The sequence below is a fragment of the Vanacampus margaritifer genome, chromosome 16, assembly GCF_051991255.1.
Source record: "Vanacampus margaritifer isolate UIUO_Vmar chromosome 16, RoL_Vmar_1.0, whole genome shotgun sequence".
Taxonomy (NCBI): Eukaryota; Metazoa; Chordata; class Actinopteri; order Syngnathiformes; family Syngnathidae; genus Vanacampus; species Vanacampus margaritifer.
In genome coordinates, this window is record NC_135447.1 from 12,445,827 (window position 1) to 12,469,607 (window position 23,781).

Consider the following 23,781-nt stretch of genomic DNA (forward strand, 5'->3'; position numbering starts at 1 on the left):
AAATATGCTAGCTTAATGCTAACAGACAATGCAAAACATCACAGATAGGCTAACAAAACTAGCATCGCTGTTGTGGTATTAATAAATATTAGACCATAAACAGCAACATCACACATAGCTAGTCAATATGATGAGTATTTATTTAGTTTTACATTTTTGGGATGTGTGCATTCAGTTTCATCCCAAAAATGTAAAAAAAATAAAAAATAAAAATAATAATGGACATAAGTGTTTTTCACATAGCAGTATATTCTTTATCCTCTACCAAAGAAGACCAATATTACTGCAGTTTATTGAGAGGAAAAATCTGATTATTATTATTTATTTATTTTTTATTGAAAATTGTGCTTTTTCCTGGTGACATTACGTCCGTTCTTCTGTGACCTTATGTTGTGAGCGTGACAGAAAATAACTTTGAGCTGACGTGCAGATTGGGAGCCGAGGAAGGACCAGCTCAACGCCGCCTCATATGCCGAGCGGAAATTGCTCTTCCTGTTGCGTCCTCGCCCGCCGGTTCTTATTGCCGTATTTAAGACAAACAACATTTGTCAATTAGTCCGCAGCTGATTATCAAGCCGCCAAAGCCAGACCATTGAGTCTGCAGCAGCTGCTTATTATTAATATCTTATCTTATTGGAACACTTATCACTATCCTCTTAATCCACCAGCAGCATAAGTCGTGGTGAAAAAAAAAGACAAAGAAACAAGAAGAAACAAACGTGACAAACACAAATGTGGTCCTAAAAGTCCTAAAAAGAAAGAAAAGAAAAAAATCTGAGAATGAAGTCCTAACATTTTACCGGAAAAAAATCGGAATACTACGACAAAACGTCACAATATTAAGAGAAAAAAAAGACTTCAGACAGTGAGTAAAATGTTGCAATTTTGAGGAAAGTTGTAGCTACAATACATTGACAATAAAGCCTTCATTTTTGCACAAAAAGTTCTTAATGTAAAGAGAAACAAGACCACTTTGACCCCCCGATTTTTGTTGTTGTTGATGTTAGGCATAATTGAACAAAAATTTGACAAAAAAAAGTTATGTTAAGAGAAAAAAATACCTTAATAGAAAATCAATTGCAATATTGAGAAATGCAGTCACATTTATAAGACATAATAAAGAAAATCTTATTTATTTTAAAGACGGTTGTAAAAATCTAAAAAACAAAAACGCTAAGTATATAAATGTAAGAATAGACTTTATTTACGAGAAACAAGAATAATTTAGCAAAAAAGTCCTAAAAAATTATGAATTTGAATACATTATAAAAAAAAAGTCAACATTTTTCAAGAGAAAGAAAATGAAAGCTGGAGAAAAAAAACCTTCTGAGTAAAGCTCTACCATTCAGACCAAAAAAAATATACTATGAGAAAATAGACTTTAGTGAGGAAAAAAAGTAACAATTTTAAGAAAACAAATTCACAATATTGCAAGAAAAATAAGAAAAAAAGAATTTTTTTTAGTAATATTATGAAAAAAAGTTAATATTTATGAGGGAAAATGAATTTCCGGGTCGTAAAGTTGCATATTAAAGTACGTATATTAAAAAGCCTACAAAAATGTTTTAATTAAAAAAAAAGTCTCTATTTGGCATAAATGAAGTCCCAATCTGATTGACTGGACAAAAATCAGTCTTCAAAAATTTCACATTTTAGAAGAAAAAAAAAAATCCAGGTGAAGCAGCATGTGGCTCATTTCTGAACCCACTGCTCTGTGTAATTGCAAACATTTGCATGTTTGGCCTCAGTGTTTCGTTTACGTATAACACGGTGACTGCCGTGTTCGTGTACTGCCTTCCGTACGTCTGCTGCACAATTTTGCCGCTCGTACACGATTTTGAAAACAAAGAATCAACTTTCGGTGCTGATTCCAAGTCAAAGTCAGGAAGAGTTGACGCTTAAAGTTGTTTGCGCGGATCTCCTCACCTCATTAGCTTCCCGTTTAGGCCCATGAGGCGTCGTCGAGCTCGTCTACGTTCCCCCTTTTGAGCTGGCAAACTTTTCGATGGGGAAAAGGTGGGCGGGGGAGGCTGAGTTGTGATGTGATTTGCTTGCTAATTGTTAACAACGAAGGAAGAAGAAAAACAACAACTGAATGGGATTGACTGCAGGGGGGAAAACAGCATTCATGCATTTGCAGTGACTTTTTTTTAGAGGGTAGTGAACATTTTGACTCGGGTGTGAGACCACACTCCTCTTCGATTCCGTTTATGGCACTCGTGCGATGCATTCGGGGTCACTTATGATGTTTTGGTAAACAAATAAAGACACAACTCCAATGAAGAGTGCGGCCACTCTGAATAATGCCTTTTATTTTGGCACCATCAAAAAAAAAAAAAGTCAGTGGATGTCAAGTTTTGGACCGAGGAAACAAGCCAGATGAAATCCAAAATTTTAATTCAAGAGTCCTTTCCTTTTTCTGTCTTCGTTTGTGTTTGGGCAGAAACACTCAAACAAAAGGTCAAAAATCAAAGTAGCACACATTTAACACTCAACACACTTTTTTTTTAGGGAGGAATGCAAAGACCTCAGGCCGCGCCCATACAAACACACTCAATTGTGATTAACTGTGTAAACAATTCAAATCAAAACAACACATTTGATTACACGCTTTCAAATAAACAAAAAACACGCTGAAATATTAAAATACCTCATTTCCTCAAATAGTGGCCATGTATTTATTCAATTCTCTCCGCCTTTAGATGAAAGCATTTGTCACCATCTACTTATCTGAATGCGGCAAGCCGTAACAGCTGTTAAGTCCCTGCCTCCTCTTATTCCCTGTTTTTTTTTGCTCAAGTAGTCATTATTTGAGGAAATATGGTAAAAATGAGGTGCACATTTCTGATTTTGGGACATGATGAATTCCTGATGGTCTTTGCATTCGGATGGGAGAAAAAGGCGGGAAAATGGAGGCCATGTTGTGATGATGATGATGATGATGATGATGTGCTTCTTCTTGCCACAAGTGTAAGGCACAGGCGCACTTCCTCCTCGAACAAAATGTGCAAGAAACAAGAAGGGGTGAGCACAGCTGTCGAACGAAGGGATCGCAGTCCAAACAATATCCATAAAATGAGCCCTGGGAGCAGGGATTGTGGCACAAAAAAACATTTTGGCACAAGAGATGCTGATTTCACAGTCAAGTCAATTACATTTTTTTTGTCAGAAATGTTGTTTGCAGGCAGCCTGAGTGTCGCCCGTAGCTTTGTAATTCGCCGGAACATTCACTGGGCACGCTCCACATGGGATCGAAATTCCTCAGGCTTTCAGCCTTTCTTTTGTCATTTTCCTATTAATGTTTAATAAATATTTTAAAAAATCGTGATCGGATGAGGAACACATCTGTGAGTTTGCTTTTTCCAAGTTGGAGTGACCCACGCTGGACAAGCCAACAATGTATTTATAATACTGTACAGGGCTTAAAAAATGAATTAGACCAATCTGGCACTCTTTAATGCGGACTCTTTCAAAAAAAAAAATCTGGGTGCTCTTGGTGTGTTGGAATGAAGAGTGAATGAATTAATTCACCTATTTGTCTATTTATCTATCCAGCGTCATGGAGTGCTTTAATGCAGACTTTTGATTTTATTGCACTTTTGAAATTCCACCATTTTGAACAAAAATTAGGAACTTGATATTAACAGAATTCATGGCTAAATTTGAGTCTGCGAGCTATTTATCCAAGTCTGTGACCTATTTATCTAAAAAAAAAAAAAGAGTCTAATTATAAGGTGCTTTAATGTGGACACATTCAAAATTTCAGTTTTACCGTGTCAAGGTTGAGGAATTTCCAGTCAATTCACCTACTTTATAACCAAATGTGGGCCGGATGTTTATTTGTTTATGAGATTTAGTGTCATAACATGCTTTAATGTAGATATTTTCAAAAAAATCTGCACTCTAGTCTCCACATTCTGCTGTACCACATTGAACAGAAATGAAGAATTATTATTTTTTAAGCAAAAAGCAAAACATTTTAACCAGCCACCATGTAATAGCGCTCATCCAATGTCATGGGATGCTTTAATACGAACTGTTTCGAGTTCAGTGTGCTTTCAACATGGTGCCATTTGAACAAGAATGAGGATTTTCAAAATGAGTGTAGCAAATTCCTTCCATTGCCATGACATGCTTTAATGTTGGCTCTATAAAAATGTCAGTCTTATGATCACAGTTTTGAAGAGAAATCTTTTATACCCAAATTTGAGCCGGCCACCTATTTATTGCATAGTGCTGTACGTCTGGAATCATGAGGTATTTTAATTCAGATTCTTTCATAATTTTAGTGGACTCTGATAGTTCTACCTTGCTGAAAAAGAAGTAATTTCTTACTGGGTGAACCTTTATATCACAACATTTGAGATTGTCGCCTATTTGACTGAGAGAACGTCTAAGAATCATGACCTGCTTTAATGCGGGCTCTTTCAAAATTTCAGCACGTTCTCCATTTTCCAACATTTTGAACAGGAATAGCAAACTGAATTACCCACCATCTTGAAGAGCATCTGTCATCATATGATGCTTTAATGCGGACTATTTCAATTTCAGGGCGCTTGTGACATTCGACTTTTTGGACCAGGAATCTTTTGTCCCCAAACTTGAGCCAGGCACCTATTTTTGGCTGAGAGAGCATCCAGCATAATGAAGTGCTTTAATGCAGACGCTTTCTGCTTTTTCCATTTTTTTAAATTTAAAAATTCATGGATAACAAAAATTACATTTCAGCATTTAGCAAAGCTTTACATTAGGGTGGCAGCTTAATGCATTTGTTGAACGCCTCATGATCCAGTAAATCCTTGCAAGTAAATGAAAACAATTCCAAAGCGAGGATATGAGTGACGGGAGAATGGGCGGGGCTTGGTGATCACTTTAGTGGTTCTGGCATTGGATCCGTGTTTCTCACCTTTCCGTGTTCATGTGATAAAACGTGTGTATGGCAGTTTTGTGTCACGCCATTTCAAAGCAATTATTCCTCTTCGTTATTCCCAATGGGGCGACTCCGTCCGGATCAATACACATTAAAAAAAGAGTCTTAGTCTAGCAGATTGAATTCCCTTACGTAGAAAGCGACAGAATATGACGTAATAAATACAGCGGTCCAGAGGCTTTTTTTTCCCACTTGTTTAGAAAAATACGGATCAGGGCCTCAAAGATCAGTCCGAGGGACTGTTCGGCGTGAGACCCCGTGAGTCCGATGTCTCTCGTAATGTCGTGCTCGGTAGTCCTAGAGGCAGACGTTGTTGCTGATTTGGCAGGTGGAGCCGGTGCCGGCCTGGGAGAGGAAAAGTCTCCCATTGGGGCAAACGCAAACCTCATAGACCGTCTGCCTGTTGCCGGACGACGAGGCGCTGGAGGACGCCTTACCCTCCGGGAGGCGCATCAGGCGGATTCGACGGGCGTCCAGCGAGATCTGGAGGACCAGACGGAGAAGAAAACAAAACAAAACAACAACCTAAAAATCAGAAAACTCTGTTGCAAAGAGCTTACCAGAAGGTCTTTAAACTTTCCATGTCATGCTTTCCTTCCATTTCATTAAGTGGGTGAGGATTTTTAACCTGAATCCTCCATACTCAAATTTGAGCCAGCCGCCCATTTGTCTCAGAGGGCATCCAACATCATGAAGTGCTTTAATGAGGACTCTTTCGATTACAGTGTGCTTCTAACACCCCAGCATTTTGAATGAGGAGTTTCAAAGAAAAATAATCTTTTTCATACCTCAATTAGAACCACAACCATGGCATGCTTTAATGGAAACTCTTTCAAAATGTCAGTTCACCCTCCAAGTTCTACCATGTTGGACAAGAAAGAGGAATTTACCCTTTTTAACAACAACATTGAGCCGGCTACATATCATGTCTCACTCAGAATATAGTATCGTGATGTGCTTTAATGTGGATTATTGCGAAATTTACACACTTCACATTCTGCCACTTTGAACAACAGAAACTGAAATCACTTGATTTTATACCCAAATTGTAGCCAGCCGCCCATTTTGTCTCAGAGAGAATCCAGCTTCCTGATATGCTTTAATGCTGACTCTTTTATTATTTTTTTGCTTTCGACGTTCTACCATTTTCAACAAGTTATTTTTATACCTGAATGTGAGCCAGCTGCCTAATTGTCTCAGAGATCATCCAGCAGTTGTGCCTTAAAGGATCTTTGTGCAGTTTGTCACTTTTTTTTCGATTTTTTTTTTTACTCACGACTGCCACCTCTGGCCCAAAGCGCAACTGCGGCATCTGTGTCAGGCTCGTTCATGGTGCGCGTGCGAGTACGCGCACAATCTAACAAACGCAAACATGACTTCAAATGAGGTAAAAAAAACACCGCCCCTCCCTTTCCCAAAGAAACTGTGGAGTGTGCGGGTCTGCACACTCTACTATAAAGGGAAGTTAAAAGCAGATAGGTGCAGTCAAAGTAAAAAAGTTAGGGCTCTTCGTACCCATCTTTAAGCTTTAATATTACCTTTTTAAACGGCTCAATGCACCTTTAATGCGGACTCTTTCAATTCAAGTGACCTCTGGACTTGTGATCCATTTTGTACAGTTTGTGACGTCCAAATATTTGCAAAGCATTGGGACTTTGTAAAAAATGGCAGATTGGATTGACACGTAGGCGAAGCAGATAAAGTCACTTAAAGGAATTACTTCTTTTTTTTTTAAAGAAAGAAAATGAAAACACCTCCTCCCTCCTTTGAACCTCAGTTCACATTTCACCTGGCCTTTCCTTCACATTCTTTCTGTTAAGCTTTTTGATTGTTGCCTCGGCCAATGTCTCCTCGGTCTACTGTAATTGCTCTCCAAGCAAAGTCTGCTTCCGGCCGCCCCCGCCGCTCACTTGCTTTCTGTTGGCCCCCGCAAAGACGCGGCTGAATCTCTCGACCAGCTTGCTGGCTAAAGAAGCTGTTGCGTGAATGTAAGTCGCAATTTCATTTCATATGAAACAAGTTGCAATTTCTTTTGATGTAAATATTTGTTTATGTACATAAAATAAAATGCATTGTCTCATGAAACAAAAAATGTAGTATATCGCATTTGCGACATTAAGGAAAAAGAAAAGATATCCCAAGAGAAATAGAAAATAAGGTGTCTGCATGACATTATGTGTAAGTTTGCATCACATCCAATTCTTTCCATTTCCCATTTCCGCTCGCTCCGAGCCAACATCGATTGCGGCCTCCTGTGGGACTCGCACCTCGTTCGTGACAAGAAAAAAGACGACTAAGGGTCTGCTCCTGACGCCCATTAAAAGGTAAAATGCCGCCTCGGAGCGCCGCCGGATGACCCGCGACGCCTCGGAAATGTCGCGCGACCTCCTCCTCCTGACAAACGGTCGGGCCACGAGAGACGGAGTGAGGCGGAGGTCGCCGCGCGGAGCCGTGAGCCAATCAGTGAATGGCGGAAGGTCGTAATTCTGACAAAATGCTTCCTGCAAAAGCGCCGCTAAAAGGGAATCATACGACACGTGGATGCAAGCTTTCAGCGTGGATGCACTCCCTGGAGAAGCAATCCAATTTTGTGCAAGGTGCTGGAGGTGGAAGGTTTTTAAGTAACATGGAAGCTAATGCATACAAATCATCGAGCGAGACGGCAAACAACAACGCTGTTGCTCAAACGCTGCCTCGATTTTCATCGACAATAAAAATCACACAAAAGCGGGCATCATTAGTACTCAATCTCAACGCTGGTAGTTTAAAGTTAGCGTTTTTATTAGGGGTGTCAGGTGATTACAATTTTTAATTGTAATTAATCACATGACTTCAATAGTTAGCTCATGATTCATCGCACATTTTATATCTGTTCTAAATAAAATAAATAAAATATTTTTTTCCTAAGTTTCATACTTTTAACATAAAATGTGTGTGGGAGGGGATGTTAAACTAATAGAAATATGGCTGCATCTCTTAGTCATTGATCCAGTAATTTCAAAATAATTTGTAAAATTTAGTTAAAATTAAAAAGATGTACTGTACTGTATTGATTTGTGTTGAAGTCATTTTTTTGCCACTAGATGGCATAATTGCATTTGTAAGATGTTGGCGACTTTTCATATTAAGAGTTATCTAATCTTTAACATTAAGTAACTTGTGAAATTCTGCACATTTTATAATTGTAAAATACAACTTGACCCCAGTCTACACAAATATGTGCATTATTATTACATTTATTACTGCAAAATTTTGATATGAACGTGTCTGCTCCGTTGCGACTGGAATTCCCCCAGTGCCGGCTTTCCAATTAATGGGCGGTCATTAATCAAAAAAAAAATAATAAAAAATGAGTGGCGTTAAAGGTACTTTAAATTAACTGAAAATTAATGCACTAATTTTGACACCCCTAGTTTTTACTAATGCGCTAACAACAGCATAGCATTGTCTCATGTCTCGGTGCCCTGCGACTGATGGGCGACCAGTCCAGGGTAGAACCTGCCTCTCTGTCGCAATACTTTTGACTACACGGCCCCCAAAAAATGACAAATGATCCCATTTCTTAATTTCCTTTTGTCCCTAATGGGTTGATGTTGAAAAATGTGCTACGTGCGGCGTATTACGCAATCATCATTTTTTTAAGTGATTAATCACGAATCCCAATCTCCCTTCCTTTTTGTCTGACGTCCTCCCTCTGTCCTCTTTCTGTCTCCAACTCTGTGCTTCATGTACATTTTTCCCGCTCACTCATCTTCCACGCCGATCCGTTCCGCACATCAGCCGATGCTGATAAAAGGATTTCCCTCCCTGGCTCTGCGGCAGCGGCGTGGTGTCAGATCTGTTTCACATCAGCCGAGGAGGATTAATGGGGGGAGGGGAGGGGCCGCCAAAAAAAAAAGTCTTAAAAAAGTTAGTTGTATACATTAAGACCTGCTGCTGCTGATATGAGCAAAGAGGATGTGGGGGAAGGTGACCTTGGCACTTTGTTTGTTCCAATTAGAAATCTGACTAAATACTAAATATTGTTTGTGTACATTTGCTATACTACTGAATACACACACACACACACATATATATATATATATATATGTATATATATATATATATATATATATATATATATATATATATATATATATATATATATATATACACACATCCTTGCAGGCTACTGACCCATTCACAGTAGCAGTAGGTGTGAAACTTTTCTTCGTTTGTCTTTATGATTGCATTATACTGCCCCTTGGTGGAGCAAGTAATGAAACCAAAAGGAGTTGCACTCAATGAATCATGATGCATAAAATGTTTAAAGGACAAGCGAACACATTTTTTTTTGGACAATATCATGTTCTATGCAGCCCCACCAGTCTAAATTTGGTATTCTGGTTAATATTGTTAGTGGAATATGAGTAGCAGCAAAATCTACCAGTTTTTATCAATATTAGAAAGCGGCCATTTTGCCACTTGCTGTCGACTGAAGATGACATGGATGTTGCTCATGGCTCAGGTAACAACCAATCACAGCACAGCTTCAGAAAACAGGTGAGCTGTGATTGGTCGTTGCCTAAGCCCTGAGCAACTGTGATGTCATCTTCAGTCGACAGCAAGTGGCAAAATGGCCGCCCCCTAAGATGGATAAAAACGGCTGGATTTTGCTTCAGAACTCATATTCCACAAATATTAATTAGAATGTTATGTTTAGACTAGTGAGGTCACATATAACATGTTATTGTCAAGAAATGTTTAAGGTTGACTTCCACTTTAATTCTCTCTTTAACTATTTTATTACAAAGTTTTTATTGATGGTTTACACATGGCATTGCCATTAATTTCAGTGGGGAAAGACAACATAAATTTTTGGGGTATGTTTTTACATAATTGGCCAATAAACCCGGTTCAGATTCTGATACGACCGTTATGGCTCCCTATTGGTTGTGCTAATATAATGTAGGGTACCTCTCCGTCTTTGGACTCCAGTCGCAGCTCGTTCCTGCAGATGGCTTGGATGTCCCCGGCCTCGGCCAGGATCTGGATGCCTTTGGGGGCCTCCATGAGCAGGGAGCGGGTGGGCGACTCCAGCCTGGAGGAGAAAACACAATCCAATGTCAGTCATCGTTTTTCAGTTAGAAAAGACTGCAATCAACAGACTTATGTATGGAGACTTTCCTCAAATAGTGGACAAATAGACATCAATAGATTTTATTGATGTTTTAACGAAGCTCCATATTATTTCTTCTTGGGCTCCCGCCTCCTCTTTGTTCACCTTTAGGCTTGTGCGGAGAGCTTGGTAATGCAGAGGGTGCTCAATTCTTCGCCGAGGTTCTTTGTCCGCTCGGCCGCGTTCACAAAAGCCCAAGGAAAGCAATCAGCCGCACGACAGAGCGGCCCAGATTGCCATTTAACCTGTGATTTGCTCTTGCGCTTATATTTTTATAAGCCCAAAGTGTTCCCGTCGGCCTCGGAGGAGGACGTGACCAAGGGCGGAGGATGCAAAACAGACACGAGAGGGAAAAGGATGCAAGGAGGCGGCAAATTCTTATCATGTCAGAGACGTCCAATCATTTCCGCTTTTTCTTTTGCCGCGTGCGTTCCCTGTACGGTCCCGCGTGAGCCTGCCGCGTCCAAAGTTATTAACCTTAGATTCAAGTTGCAGATATGAAGTGTTGAAAGGATGATGAAAGCTTATCGATCGCTGAGGGGAAATGAGATTGGAACAGCGAGAAAACAAGGGAACGTTTTCATGTGTAAAGGAACGAGGTCGGACGTACATTACTCAGAAAAAAGTATAGATTGATAATACCGTAAATTAGTAATAAGAAAACCTTGAAAGGTAAAGCTGAACTCAATATTGCTCTTCTTTAACAAGAGGCTGAATAGCAAAATTCACAACAGGTCATTTGAGCCATGAATCAAGCGCTGCATTTCTGAGGATGTCCTGAAATTGCACTGAAAAGCTCAGTAACCTTAACTTTTGTGTGAGTACTGCGTTTCTCTTCGGTATTCACGGCACCGACGTACAACGCGATCAATTTCCTCTCGTTTTGCAAAGTGTGAGATTAAAGTGTCGTCCGCGTTTGCAACATTTCTGATCTCTGCTAATCGTTTTTTGTTTTGTTTTCTTTGGCGTGGGCTAGCGTGAATGCTAATAGATGATGTTGATGCGAGTGCGGGGGTGACGGGAAGGACGCGCTTGCATCACACGGCGAGCGAGCAAGCGAGCGAGCGAGCGAGTGAGAGAGACATCCTTGGTAAAGGAATTGAACTGAAAATCAAACGGCGTGCGTGTGTGTTTTCGGTGTGCTTTTTAATTAATCATTGTAATTAGTGTGACCTAGATGAGGGCAGAGGTTATGCGATTAGATTTTAATTTGGAAAAGCTGCACGGAATGCTAATTGGCAGGCATGTTTTATTAAGATCCATGAACTAGTGGGGGGAGGCCTTTATTTGTAATCAACAATGTTAACAGTGTATTAATATATGTCAACAACAACAAAAATGCGAGGCAGACTAGGCAGAACTCGTAAGTGACAGTATTGTGGTAACAAGTTATGTTCTGGGGCTGCTTTGCTACACCCAATGTCGGCACCAGGTGTGATCGGGCTGCCAGATCGCATCGGGGCCAATGTATGGACTGAAATTGTAAAAACTTAAATAAATCTAAGAATATAAAAGCAGGATACTTTAAGATTGAATAAATAATCAAATAGATTGAATTAATTATAAGTGAAATAACATAAAAATAAATAAATAGAAAATAATGGACATAAAATAGGACTTAAAAGCAAACAGTTAAAGAAATATTAACTCATTCACTGCCATTGACGGCTATAGACGTCAAAAATTAGTTTGAACTATTTCTATTAGTTTCACATTTTTTCCCACTTTTGTTAACAAGAGTATGAAAACCTAGAAAAAAGGTATTGTACATTTAGAACAGCTATAAAATTTGTGATTAATCTTGAGTTTAAATAATGAAGTAATTAAACAAAAAAGAAAATATTATTAAAAAATTAGAGGCGTCAGACAATTACATTTTTTAATTGGAATTAATCGCATGACTTCAATAGTTAGCTCATTTTATATCTGTTCTAAATGTACAATACATTTTTTCTAGGTTTTCATACTCTTGTTAACAAAAGTGTGAAAAAATGTGAAACTAATAGAAATAGTTCAAATGATTTTTTTGCGTCTATAGTCGTCAATGGCAGTGAATGAGTTAATAATCTAAAAGCTATACACTCAAATTAATTTGCTGACATGTGACAAATATTGTCAGTTTCGATTGCTAAAGTGTTCCTATTATGACTAAGACTGTTTTTGTGATGTATTGTGTTTTGTCAACAGCTAAAAAAGAAACCAAAGCAAAGTGATGTGCACATCTGACTTAAATAAATAAATACATAACATTAAATAAAATCCGATTTGTGAATTTGGTTTAAGTACCGCTGCTGTACTGACGTCATCAGCTACATTTGGTACCCACACCGGCACAGGATGCTTGAATATGTACGGAATACAATGAAATCTCACAACTATCAGGGAATATACAGAAGGAGCTAAATGTGCCGCTTAGTGTCAGAAAACTCGGTCCACCAAAAACGATATCAAGTTATGATTTGGGGCTGCTTTGCTAATCCCGACGCATATTGTCTTAAAAAACTATTTTCCTGCCAAACGTTATCCAAAAAACAACCCTGACAGTGCCAGCCGATTTCGAGCATTTTCACTCGTCTTTCAAGGCAAACTTTTATTGAATATTGTGTGCTGTGAATAAACAAGAAAGATTTCTTTCATTAGAAAAAAAGTATGTTTCTACCTTATTCTGTTCTTTAGTAATCACCATTTGAAAAAAAGTTAAGCAAGCAAAAATGGAATAAATAAGTGGAAAAGATAAATTTTCTGCATTTTGACACAAATATTTTTTGGGATAGTGACACTGTGAGAATTAGATTTAATATCCTTGAAAATGTTCTATTACCTTTATCTCCAAACTTGTGTTTGCTAGGTGACCTAACAACAACTGACTTACCACATAAACAATTTCAATCTACACTTGTAGCCCTTACTATCGCAAAAAAAACAATTCTTGTTAACTGGAAAAATAAACAAACTCTGAATATCGACCAATGGTCTAACCTCCTCATAAATCACATTTTAATGGAAAAAATATCTGCCTCAAATAAAAACCAAATATCAAAATTTATAGAAACATGGTTTACGTATATAGAATTTTTGAACCTAATTCTGGTTACTTAATTCTGCCTGTTAGCGAGAGCCACCACATCGTGATAACTTACATTGATGTTTCTGCATTTGGCAATTTATTATTATATTATATTATTAGTATGGGATAGTATGGGACACGCACATACACATACTCACCCACATACAAAAAAAAATAAATAAATAAATAAATAAAATATATATATATATATATATAAAAAAAAGAAAAAAAAAAGGAGAGCAATGATGACATGTCAAATCGAATGAACAATACTGAGCTCTTCATAAAAAGAAAAAGAAAAAAAGAAAATGTTCTATTTCCTAAGATCCGCCATGTTTTCATATCATTGGATACCCGGGGAGCCCATTGAAAAGAGATACAATGCTGCCATCTGCTGGCCATAGCTAGTCATTCACAAAGTAGCAATGCACAAGACGTCACACTGTAGTTTGAGAAAAAAAACAAACGTAGTTGACGTCAATTAACGTTATCGGGATCAGTCATTGGGATTTTAATGTACTGTACGTCAATAAACGTTCTTTGCGGTAAAAGAGTTAAATCTATACAGAGTACGTTGAGAACAGATTGCGGCGGTTTCACTGTGTTGTAATTGAAGTCTAAAAGTGCACTTGACGACTTTGAAGCCTTGTCGGACTTTCACTTTGAGCGTCCTTAAGTTTCGTTGAAGGCTGTGGACGATAAATCACCCGTCCATAAGGCCGGACTCCAGGGACGATCATCATCACAGGTTGGAGTCAGTCTATCAAAGTCCGTGCCACGCCAAACAAAACAGCATAAAAAAACCTCCCAACTTTCTTTTATTGCCTCTTGCCACCCCACTCGTCACTTTGCGCCTTATTGCCTCATAAATATTGCTTTTTATCTTGAGCTCGGGATTGGCATCTATCATAGCGCGCCCACGCCGCCATTTTATTTTGGCACAAAGTCGTCGCCGTGATGCAAGGACACGCGCAGACGGATGCGTCGCTTAGAAAAGTGACAGCCCCGAGAGATATCTCCGTGTATGTTTAATATGAGAGCCTGAATGGGATCTCGTAATGTACCTTCAAGACTGATATGATGACAATGACAAGTCTCACAGAACATTTGCATTTACATTACTGAATGTGGACCAACAATTGTTATCATATCTTTCCTGTTCAGTTTCCAACCATTCATCCATTTGGCGGCTAAATTGACTTTTGGCGAGAGAAGAGGGGCTCTATATCCACAACGGTTCAGAGTCTTGACTTAACCTAACCAACTGCCTTCTTGGACCTGATGAGGCGGCGCTGCAAAGTTCTCTGACACAGTGAAATCATATTAATAAGATCTTCGTCATCAAAAAGTTGTTATTCCCCTCACGCTCGCGTTTCCTGGATGGCAAAAAGGCAACAAAAGCTAAAACCCTCGCCACTCTTTCCCGACTTTCATCTTTTGTCTAATCTGGGTCTTGTGCCTCCTACACTCACACACTCGTCACTCTGCGCCATCCTTTTCCCGCCGCACGCTGCTCTTCATGTTTCAGCTCGTTTCGCGCTCGCCTACTTTTCAAATTCGCATCAAAGGCCTGACACGGATTGAAGTGCACCTTTTGTTATACAAAGTACGAGCCACCCAAACAAGCTGAGCCCGCCGCGCACAAGTTGCCTTTAGGACACACCGGAAAGGCTCCAAAGGACTTTGATCCCAGTGTTCTGACAAGGTACAGTTGACTTCTGGTTGCCAATCAATAGCAGGGCACAGCTGAACTTTCATACCGATAGACAACTTAGACTCTTCAATTGGCACGGGCCGACTTCTAAGCAGCGCACAATCTGATTGGCTGCTTGCAGCGATGAATAAACAAGGTGCCACAAGGTTCCTCCTTCTTGGCAAGCAGAGAGGGGAGTGGTGAGCAGTTGTGAGCAAGACGAAAAATACAGACATGCCTTTGTGCTCTGATTAATGTACATTGTCCTAAAAAAAAAAAAATAAATAAATAAAAATTCATATAAAAATATAAAAATATAAAAATATAAAAATATAAAAATATAAAAATATAAAAATATAAAAATATAAAAATATAAATAAATAATAGTACCAGCGGGTACTAGTTAGCTCGAAAGACAGCATGGGTAGCCACTGGGTCTTTTCTAAAAATAGCTCACCAGTAATGCGACACTGTCATTTACTAAAAATAATTAAAACAGACTAAGAATGGTAATATTTTTTTTAATGTATTTTAAATTAACATGCTACATGTTCCTTCTGTACCAAATCTTCTACATCTTGTCATTTTGCTTCTCAAAAGGTAATTTTAGTAAGGCTGGGTATCGATTCTAATTTCCTTGATTAATTCTATTTCGATTCACAAGAGTTCAGTTCGATTCGATTTCGATTTTTGTCGATTCGCTTCGCTTCAATTCAATACGATATTGATTAGAGGTGCTGTTTAAAATGGTAATGTTAAAGCTTTTTCTACATCATTCAAGCTCCACCAATGCCCAGATAAGTACAAAGAGCCCTGACTGTTTTACTCTGACTGCACCTATCATCTTTTATCTTTACGTCGCTTTAAGATCGTGCATGTACTCGCACACGCACCATGAACAAGCCTGACACAGATGGTGCAGTTAGACTTTGGGCCAGAGGTGGCAGTCGTGAGTAAAAAAGTGACAAACTGCGCAAAGATTCTTTAATTATGGAACATCATTTCTTCTTAAATATCAAGATAACAACTCCACAAACATTATATTCCAAATTAATTTTTGCAAATTTATGGGAAAAAGCGATGATAAATTAATCGATTCATGGTTTCATGAATGGATATCAGGCTTGAAAAGGAAAATCGATTCAATATTGATTATTCAATTTTTTTTTAAACCCAGCCCAACATTTTAGAGCTGTAATTAGAATTCTATGATGTTTATCATACTGTATTGCCTATGCATACTCTTTCATACAAGTAGCAGGTGTGGAGCTGACTAGAAGCTGGGCACTTCCCCGTCCTTATGCAAACTTTCTTTAGAACCGCGAGCGACTGACATCAGATATGTGACAGCGGCCTACGCAACGTTCACAAACATCAGACACGTCTGCCTCCACTCATTAAAGCTGATGTACTCCATCTCAAACACAGGTGTGGTGTCGCCACATCCTTAACTGACGTGTGTGTATGTGTTGGAAGTGGGACTTTTTTTCCTTTTCACTCACCGCAGCTCCTTGAAGGGCTCAGCCCGGACGTGTGGCGTCTCCACCGACTTGCTGAACACGGCTCCCTGGGCGCCTGGAAGCAAACAAACAAAATGGGAAACAGCTGTAATCTAAAAATGTGTCAATCAAAGAAGGGGGAAAAAAATCTGGCCACATGGTGTTAGCATTAGCATTTTAGCTTCACTAGTAAAAAATGTGTATCTCTTCAGGTTCACACAATATTTTTTCTTCCTCATCTTATTGATCCATATCGGTTTGTAATCAATTTTCTGCATCACTGCTTGCATGCGTTGCACATATACCGACCTGCTCTACTCGCAAAGTTGATAAAAAATGTCAAAATATTTGATAACTATTATCAGTTTGTACTCAACTTTCTTTTTCATCGCTTGCCTGTCTTGCACGTACTCCTGCTTGTCAAGCTGATCAAATGCAAAAATAATTCAACACCTGCAACTAATGTCAATTTAGCATTATTATCAGTTGGACAGGTTTTTCTGACATTGCACACACCCACTCTCACTACTCACAAAGTTGCTCAAATGCAAAACTGAATCATTCTTATACAAACAATTCAAAGCAGTTGTAATGACTCGATTGTTAAATCTCCGTCTTAAGCTTTCTGCCTCACTGCTTGTCTGCTTTGTATACACCCACTTGCTCCACTTGCAAAGTTGATAAAAACCCAGAAATAATTCACGTATATACTCAGGTGTATGGTATTATATTAATAAAACAAGTTTAACATTTAGCTGTGCTGCAGCTGCATAAAAGGAACACATTCAAGTCTTTTTGGTCGCTTATGCTGCGTTGAAAATGAAAAAATAAATAAATAATCAAACATCCGCGTAAGCTTTCATCCCACCCCGCGCAACCTGTCAACCAAAAGTAGTGCTTTGTATTCAGTGCTGCTTTTTAGAGACACAATAAAAGCATCCCTATGCTTTTCATTCCAACAGATGGTTGCGGAGCTGATGAAACGCTATCAGAACTTACACACACACACACACGCTTGCTAACGATCATTTCTGTCACTTACGAAGGACTTTCATCAGCGCGGCAATTCACGTAAACAGGCAACAAGTGTTGAACTTTTCGTAATGTGGGCATTAAGCGCGCAGGCGAGCGTGAAGAAACAGACGGTGGCGGCTGGCGAAAAAAGAAAGAGGGGCTTGTAAAAGCTGCACTCACATTTTAAGTGCTGTTGTTGTTTTCGAAGGGAGCAAAAAGAACAAAATGCGCTTTTTTCTTCCGCATGTCTGAACATGACAGTTTGATGCGTAAAGGCAGTATTTTGCTCACAACAAGATTTTTTTTTTTTTAATTCACGGGTAAGCTGGAGCCTATCCCAGCTGGCTGGTTGTCAGCCAATCACAGGACACGTATAGACAAACAACCAATTCACACTCAGAAAGCTTTCAAGATAAGGGGTTGAATCATTTCAACAACATTTCTTATAGTCGACCTAAGGGGACGATAGCCAAATCGTTATCATCTAATTGATGATGTCATTTATTTTTTTTCTAAGTTGTCAACTCACTCACTAGAGTTGAAAGACTTCAGTGTTTTTTTTGTTGCAGTTCATGCTAAAACAGTTCTTCTGTGACTCTCCAGGTAACTTTTTTTTTTTTTTTTAAATTATAGTAGAATAAAGTGTAATTGCACATGCACTACAGTAGGTGGCAGTGGTGCTCTGCACAAGAAGTCTACACTTCTTGTAACTCACACTGGATGTTTTGTTTTGTTCATTTAGCCAATAAACAAGTTGTTGATCGAGCACGTCCGCATTTCATCATCAAGCCAGGAGGGCCTTTGGTGAATTCACTACTTGACAAATGACGTGCGCATTTAGCTTGTTTGTCAGCTAACAAACTCTGAAGTCAACCAGGTGAGTAGTTTTACTTTATTTCATTTTTGCTATAAAGTTATTCAGGACTGGACTGGCATTTTGACTCAGGCCAGCTGGCCCAGCCCGATTCCTGACCGTCCTTGGCTACCACGTAGCTCTACCGCTAATGTTTATTGGTTCAGTTTGATCTCTATATTCTAAATTGAGGGCCGGTCTCTCGGGGTAAAATGGAGGAAAATAATCATTGAAATAGCACCACATCAGCCCCAAAGGACACAGGCCCAACGGGCATCTGCCCTGTATGCCAGATGGACAGTCCAGCCCTGAAGTATTATATAAGTGTCATGGCAATTAAAACATGGCCTTTATATACACTTAAGGAAGGACTAACGATGACAACATTGGAACAAATAATTACATTTACATTATTTCCTATGGCCAAGAATGGTTTTGAAAGTAGAACAGAACTTAAAAGTTGATTGGCTTTCCTTAAACTTTTTTGCTCTGGCTGAGTAAAAACAAAACAAAAAAAAACCTGCCCAAAAATATCATCTTGTCAGCATTAGCACTGTGCTTGGACGTTGATGGAGGGTGTTTACCTGCATTAAATGTCAAGCATTATTGACACGTTCACGCCGTCTAAGTGTTTGGCCGCCGCCGGTTTTTATTTCTATCCCGCCGTGCTGCCCGCATTTTCCCCGCCAACAAAAATTTGCCGCCTGTGAAGCGATTTCTTGATTACATGCTTGTGCCCACGCGTTCCGGTGTCAGGTGAGGAGAATGAATGATGCTATTAACAATGAATGCATATCAATGTGTGTGTGTGTATTTGTAGGGCAGCCAAACATCATCAGTTCTGGCCCGAAGTAGCTCAGCAATGATGAAACGCAGCATGGAGAGAGAAAAAAAAAATCCCCTACAGGAATAAATCTAGTGATTGTGGATGTGGAGGTTACACAATAACCACATTTGTACTCGCTGTAAACAATCACAGTGCAGCTCAGCTTCTGACTAGCATCTGTCACGGCAAGCGATAAGATTTTGCCAGTATGTCAAACTCAATGCTTGCATAAAAATCCATGCAGCATGAAAAATAAAAATTAAAAAAAATAATAAAAAAAAACCTAGCGCTGGGCTAATGCTACTCGGCCTTTGACTAGTGGAGGTCAAGGCTAGCAACTCTGGCACTGAAACACGAGTTTGAGGGAAAATAATATGTTTTCAATCCTTTTCCTATTAAACCACACTAAATTCTCGTGGTGATAAATCCACTTCTACTTTGATGATTGAAGTTTTGGATTCACGCTTTCCACTCTCAACTATTCTCATCTCATTCCCTAGTTTGTTCGCTCGGTTTTCCGTGCGCCGTGCTTCTTAATAGACTTCCCTTTTTAGTATTGCAGTCAGCCCGGAGGTGAGGCCCCGAGACCTTTGCTAATAAATGCTCAACACACCCTGCTGAGGGGCTTTGCCACTTTTCTCTTTACCCTTTTGGGAGCCTTAACATGTCTGGAAATATACAGAGATGGGAAGTACTCTACTTGAGTAGTTCTTTTCAGTACTTTGTACTTTCCTGAGTATTTATTTTTTAGACTACTTTTTACTTTTATCTCATGAGTATCTGAAGTTTTTACTTGATGTATTTTCAAAATAATGTCGTTACTTTTGTTTTTAAATGCATGAAAACAATTAAAATACATGACCTCAAAGTATCCTGGCTCCTCCAATCATATGAAGCGTCACACACGCTCCCTTACATCCCAGCTTGTGATTGGCTCTACAAGCCGCTATCACAATTGGCTAGATTAGAACAACTCAACACTGGACTCGACGCAGGGCAAGTCAGAGAGTCAACTGGCAAATGTATACCCATTTTTGCTTCATTAGTTAATTCTTTCAAATTGTCGTAGTGGGAAACATCCGGTAAAAACACTTTTTACTTCTACTCGTCAAGTACATTTCAGAGCCTGTACTTTTTTACTTTTGAGTAATTATTTGAGTGAGTACTTTTACTTTTGCCAAAGTTGATTTTTACACAAATAATTGCATTTTTACTCAAGTAGGGAATGTCAGTACTTTTCCCATCTCTGGAAATACAGTACTTGGAAATTCACTGTGTGGCTTTATTTGGAAAGTTAAAAATAAATAAATAAATCAGACCCTGATACTAATTTCACCCATGAACATGAAATTGAGATGTCATGTTCATCTTAGCAGGACGCTCGAGAAAGTCTCAAAGACCCAATTGTGAAATTGAACAGGAAGTCAGCCATTTGGAACAAATTTGGAACTGAGCCCAAATTGCAGCATCAAATGTTGCTGATTATTTTAAGGCTTCACCTTGAAGTGGTTTGTACAAACACAAAAGAGCGGAGTGATTCGTCCCACGCTGGCGCCGAATACAAATATTTTATCCTCGCTCGTATCATCACTCGGCAACAACAGTGCGTTGACAGCGACTGTGAAGCCAAATGAAAATATGTCTCGTAAGAACACTTTGTTTCTTGTCGACAAGCTCTCCCTCTCTCTTTTTGTTTTCCTCCCCCTCCCTCTACAGTATTTCATTCAAAACAACCAACACATTGAGGAAGCAACCACTGCAGTGGAGTAGCGTTATGGAGAAGAGTGGTTGGTACACGGTTTGTAATGGCCTTTGCATACCACAACATGGTGGAAAGCACCTTTTCTCTGGCCTAATTAAATATAGCTCATCTCAGCTGCTGACAGCAAGATTTTATTTTAGACAGGCACAAAAACAGCAAATAGGTGAGTAAATGCCAAATGTCAAATGCCATAATGTCTTTTTTTTGTGTCACTTGTTGCTAGGCAGAATTTACAGCGCTCAATTTTAACTGCCTCGTGGGACAATGAGAACAAATAAAAAAATACTCACTTCCTTGAGAAAGTCACTTAATCCAAGGATTTTTTTACAACTAGATTCAGAGGTTGCTGCTCTGTATTGTATATAAAATACATATTGGCATTTCTGCTATATAAAGGCCTCGACACTTAAAGCAACAGAGGCTGCACTGTCCTGAGTCTCTAATTGGAAAGAATGATAGCGAGTGAGACGTTTGATAACCCCTCTGCAAAAATGGGGCCTGGCGGGGCCGTCGAATTGAAAGGGGTGCGTGCACGCTGATTAGCAATGTGTGCGCGTGTGTGTTTTTTAAACTTATTCAAATTCAGTCTGTCTTGGTGCAAAAATAACATTCATGAAATAGTTTGGGAAAGGAATTTATTAGACGGGTCTGCTGCTTAACACAAACCCACGCACGTTTAAAATATTCTTTGTCATCTGTCTTGTAACCCACGCACGCACGCGCGCACACACACACACACACACACACAGTTGGGTTTACATGTCTAGTGGGGACATTTCATTGACATAATGCATTTCCTAGACCCTTCCCCTAACCCCGGCCATCAAAAATGATTGCCTACCCCCATTCCTTACCCTAACCTCAACCATAACCCAATTCAAACCTAAACTCTAAAACCAAGTTTTGACCCTCAAAAAGAAGTTTCGACGCATGGGGACCACCAAAATGTCCCCACAAGAACACAGGGTCCCCACAATGATAGTAAAAACCTAGAAAATGGTCCCCATGATGTAATATTACCCCCCCCACACACACACACACACACCAGTTTGTTTTACTATCTTTGTGGGGCCGTCTCATTGACATAATGCATTTCCTAGCCCCTTCCTTTAACCTCAACCATCAAAAATGATTGCCTACCCCTATTCCTTAACCTAACCTCACTATAACCCAATTCAAACCTAATCTCTAAAACCTAGTCTTGACTCTCAAAAAGAGGTCTAAACTTGTGGGGCCCAGCAAAATGTCCCCACATGAACGGGTGGGCCCCACAACAAGACCACACCCACACACACACTCTCTAGGGTTAGTGGGTGTTATGTGGCAATAAAGACGGGAAGAAACAAAGACAAATACATGAAGTTCTTTGTTCCGATCAGCCATTCCAACGGGTTCGACATTTCTACAGACTCATTTCAAGGAACTCTTGTCACATTGCAAAAAGTACACACACATCCCAATCATACCACTTGAGAGTAAAAAAAAATGGTGGATGGTGTCACTTAAGCCATCAAGCCTTAACCTCGGGTGCAATCAGTCGTCATCTGTGCCTCAGCCGCCGGCGATCAATGTAGACGAGCCGCGTTTACGCCTCGGCTTCATCTTCCCTCGTCTTCCTCTCGTAAACGCGTACCGGGAGCCTTCCCCTACCCACGCGACAATCGATAAAAACCATCTCGCCGTCTAATTTCCGCTTCCGCCGGCCAAAACGGGACGCCACTCTAACGCCAGATGATTTCATCGGAAGGTTTTCCAAAAATTTGACCGCGCTGATGATGCTTGTGTTATCTTTTCATCTTCCTCTTATCCTCACCATCACTCATCACACACTGCATTGTTGATCTTCAATTTCATCAGTCTTTTTTCTCCCCCAACTTTTATTTCCCCCCACCTTCATGCATTCTTTTTCATTCTGGCTGCTTTTCACTCAGTCACACTATCAGGATAAATCAGAATCTCATGAAGCATGCAGAAAGTGATGTGGATAAAGCTTGAGAGGGCAAGGTGGAAAAACGGGGGTGGGTGCAAACATGAAAAAGATCCCCCAAGATTCATAAACATTAATACTCAAATTGAAGTGGTTTTGTTGATCCATGGCGGGGCCATTTGTGGTGCAGAGTTGAGGCCATACTATTATGGAGAAAATCAATTGTTACAAACAACTGAGTGAACTGAATTTGCATTGGCCGAGCTGAATAACCATTGGATGGATTTGTCTATTATTATTATCTATTATTAGTTGTGTATTATCCATCATTTATTATTATCTTATTCCTCAATAACTTCCTGTACATTTATGAATAAGTACTGTAGAGTAAGTAAGAAAATCATTATTTCAGCATACAACTATTTTCGTGACATTTTTAATTGCCTACTTGAAATGATGTAATAAATTAGTATATCATCACTGCTATGTGAAAAAACACTCCTTCCCCCCCCATTTTTTAATTATATTTTTAGGTTTTTGGAATGTCTGCATTCAGTTTCAACCTAAAACCAAAAAAAAAAAAAAGTGTTTTTTTTACATAGCAGCGACGATATATTACACTCCAGATAGAAAAAGATAGAAAAGCAATATCTTTAAAAAAAAATAATTCACAAAAAAAAAACATTGTCAATGAACCACTTGAATGGTTCAAGTCCAGATGGCCGAATCAAGGAAGTGGATCATGTATTTTGCTCGTAGATTGATAACCTGACCAACCATCTGTTCCCTCCAAAAAATGTTCCTGTGGAAGACATTTCTCGGACCATTAAGATCACATCTACCCACCTCTAAGCTCCATTGCCCGGGCTGTCAAAAGATTTCCTTCTTACACAACTTCTTTTTTTTGTTTTTTTTAAAGCCCGTTGTGCCGTAAATCCTTACGCCATTTAAGAGTTGTCAGGGCAACTCTACAAGGTTTACCCCAAAACGTCAGCCGCCGTTTTCTTTTTTTTTTTTTAACTAGTCTTGGCATCAACCATATATAAACATGC

General features: G+C 39.3%; 1 protein-coding gene across 3 annotated transcripts in view; it reads right to left on the reverse strand.

Moving 5' to 3' along the window:
* Positions 1-2,281: 2,281 nt before the first annotated feature.
* sgcd (sarcoglycan, delta (dystrophin-associated glycoprotein)) overlaps positions 2,282-23,781 on the reverse strand; it is a 137,937-nt gene continuing 116,437 nt past the window's right edge. For all 3 annotated transcript variants that reach the window (XM_077547434.1, XM_077547435.1, XM_077547436.1), the window contains 3 exons: positions 16,351-16,423; positions 9,887-10,010; positions 2,282-5,413 (listed from right to left, as the gene is read on the reverse strand). In XM_077547434.1, coding sequence (XP_077403560.1) covers positions 5,228-5,413; positions 9,887-10,010; positions 16,351-16,423 — 383 coding nt within the window. In that variant the 3' untranslated portion in view covers positions 2,282-5,227. The remainder of the gene's footprint in view (positions 5,414-9,886; positions 10,011-16,350; positions 16,424-23,781) is intronic.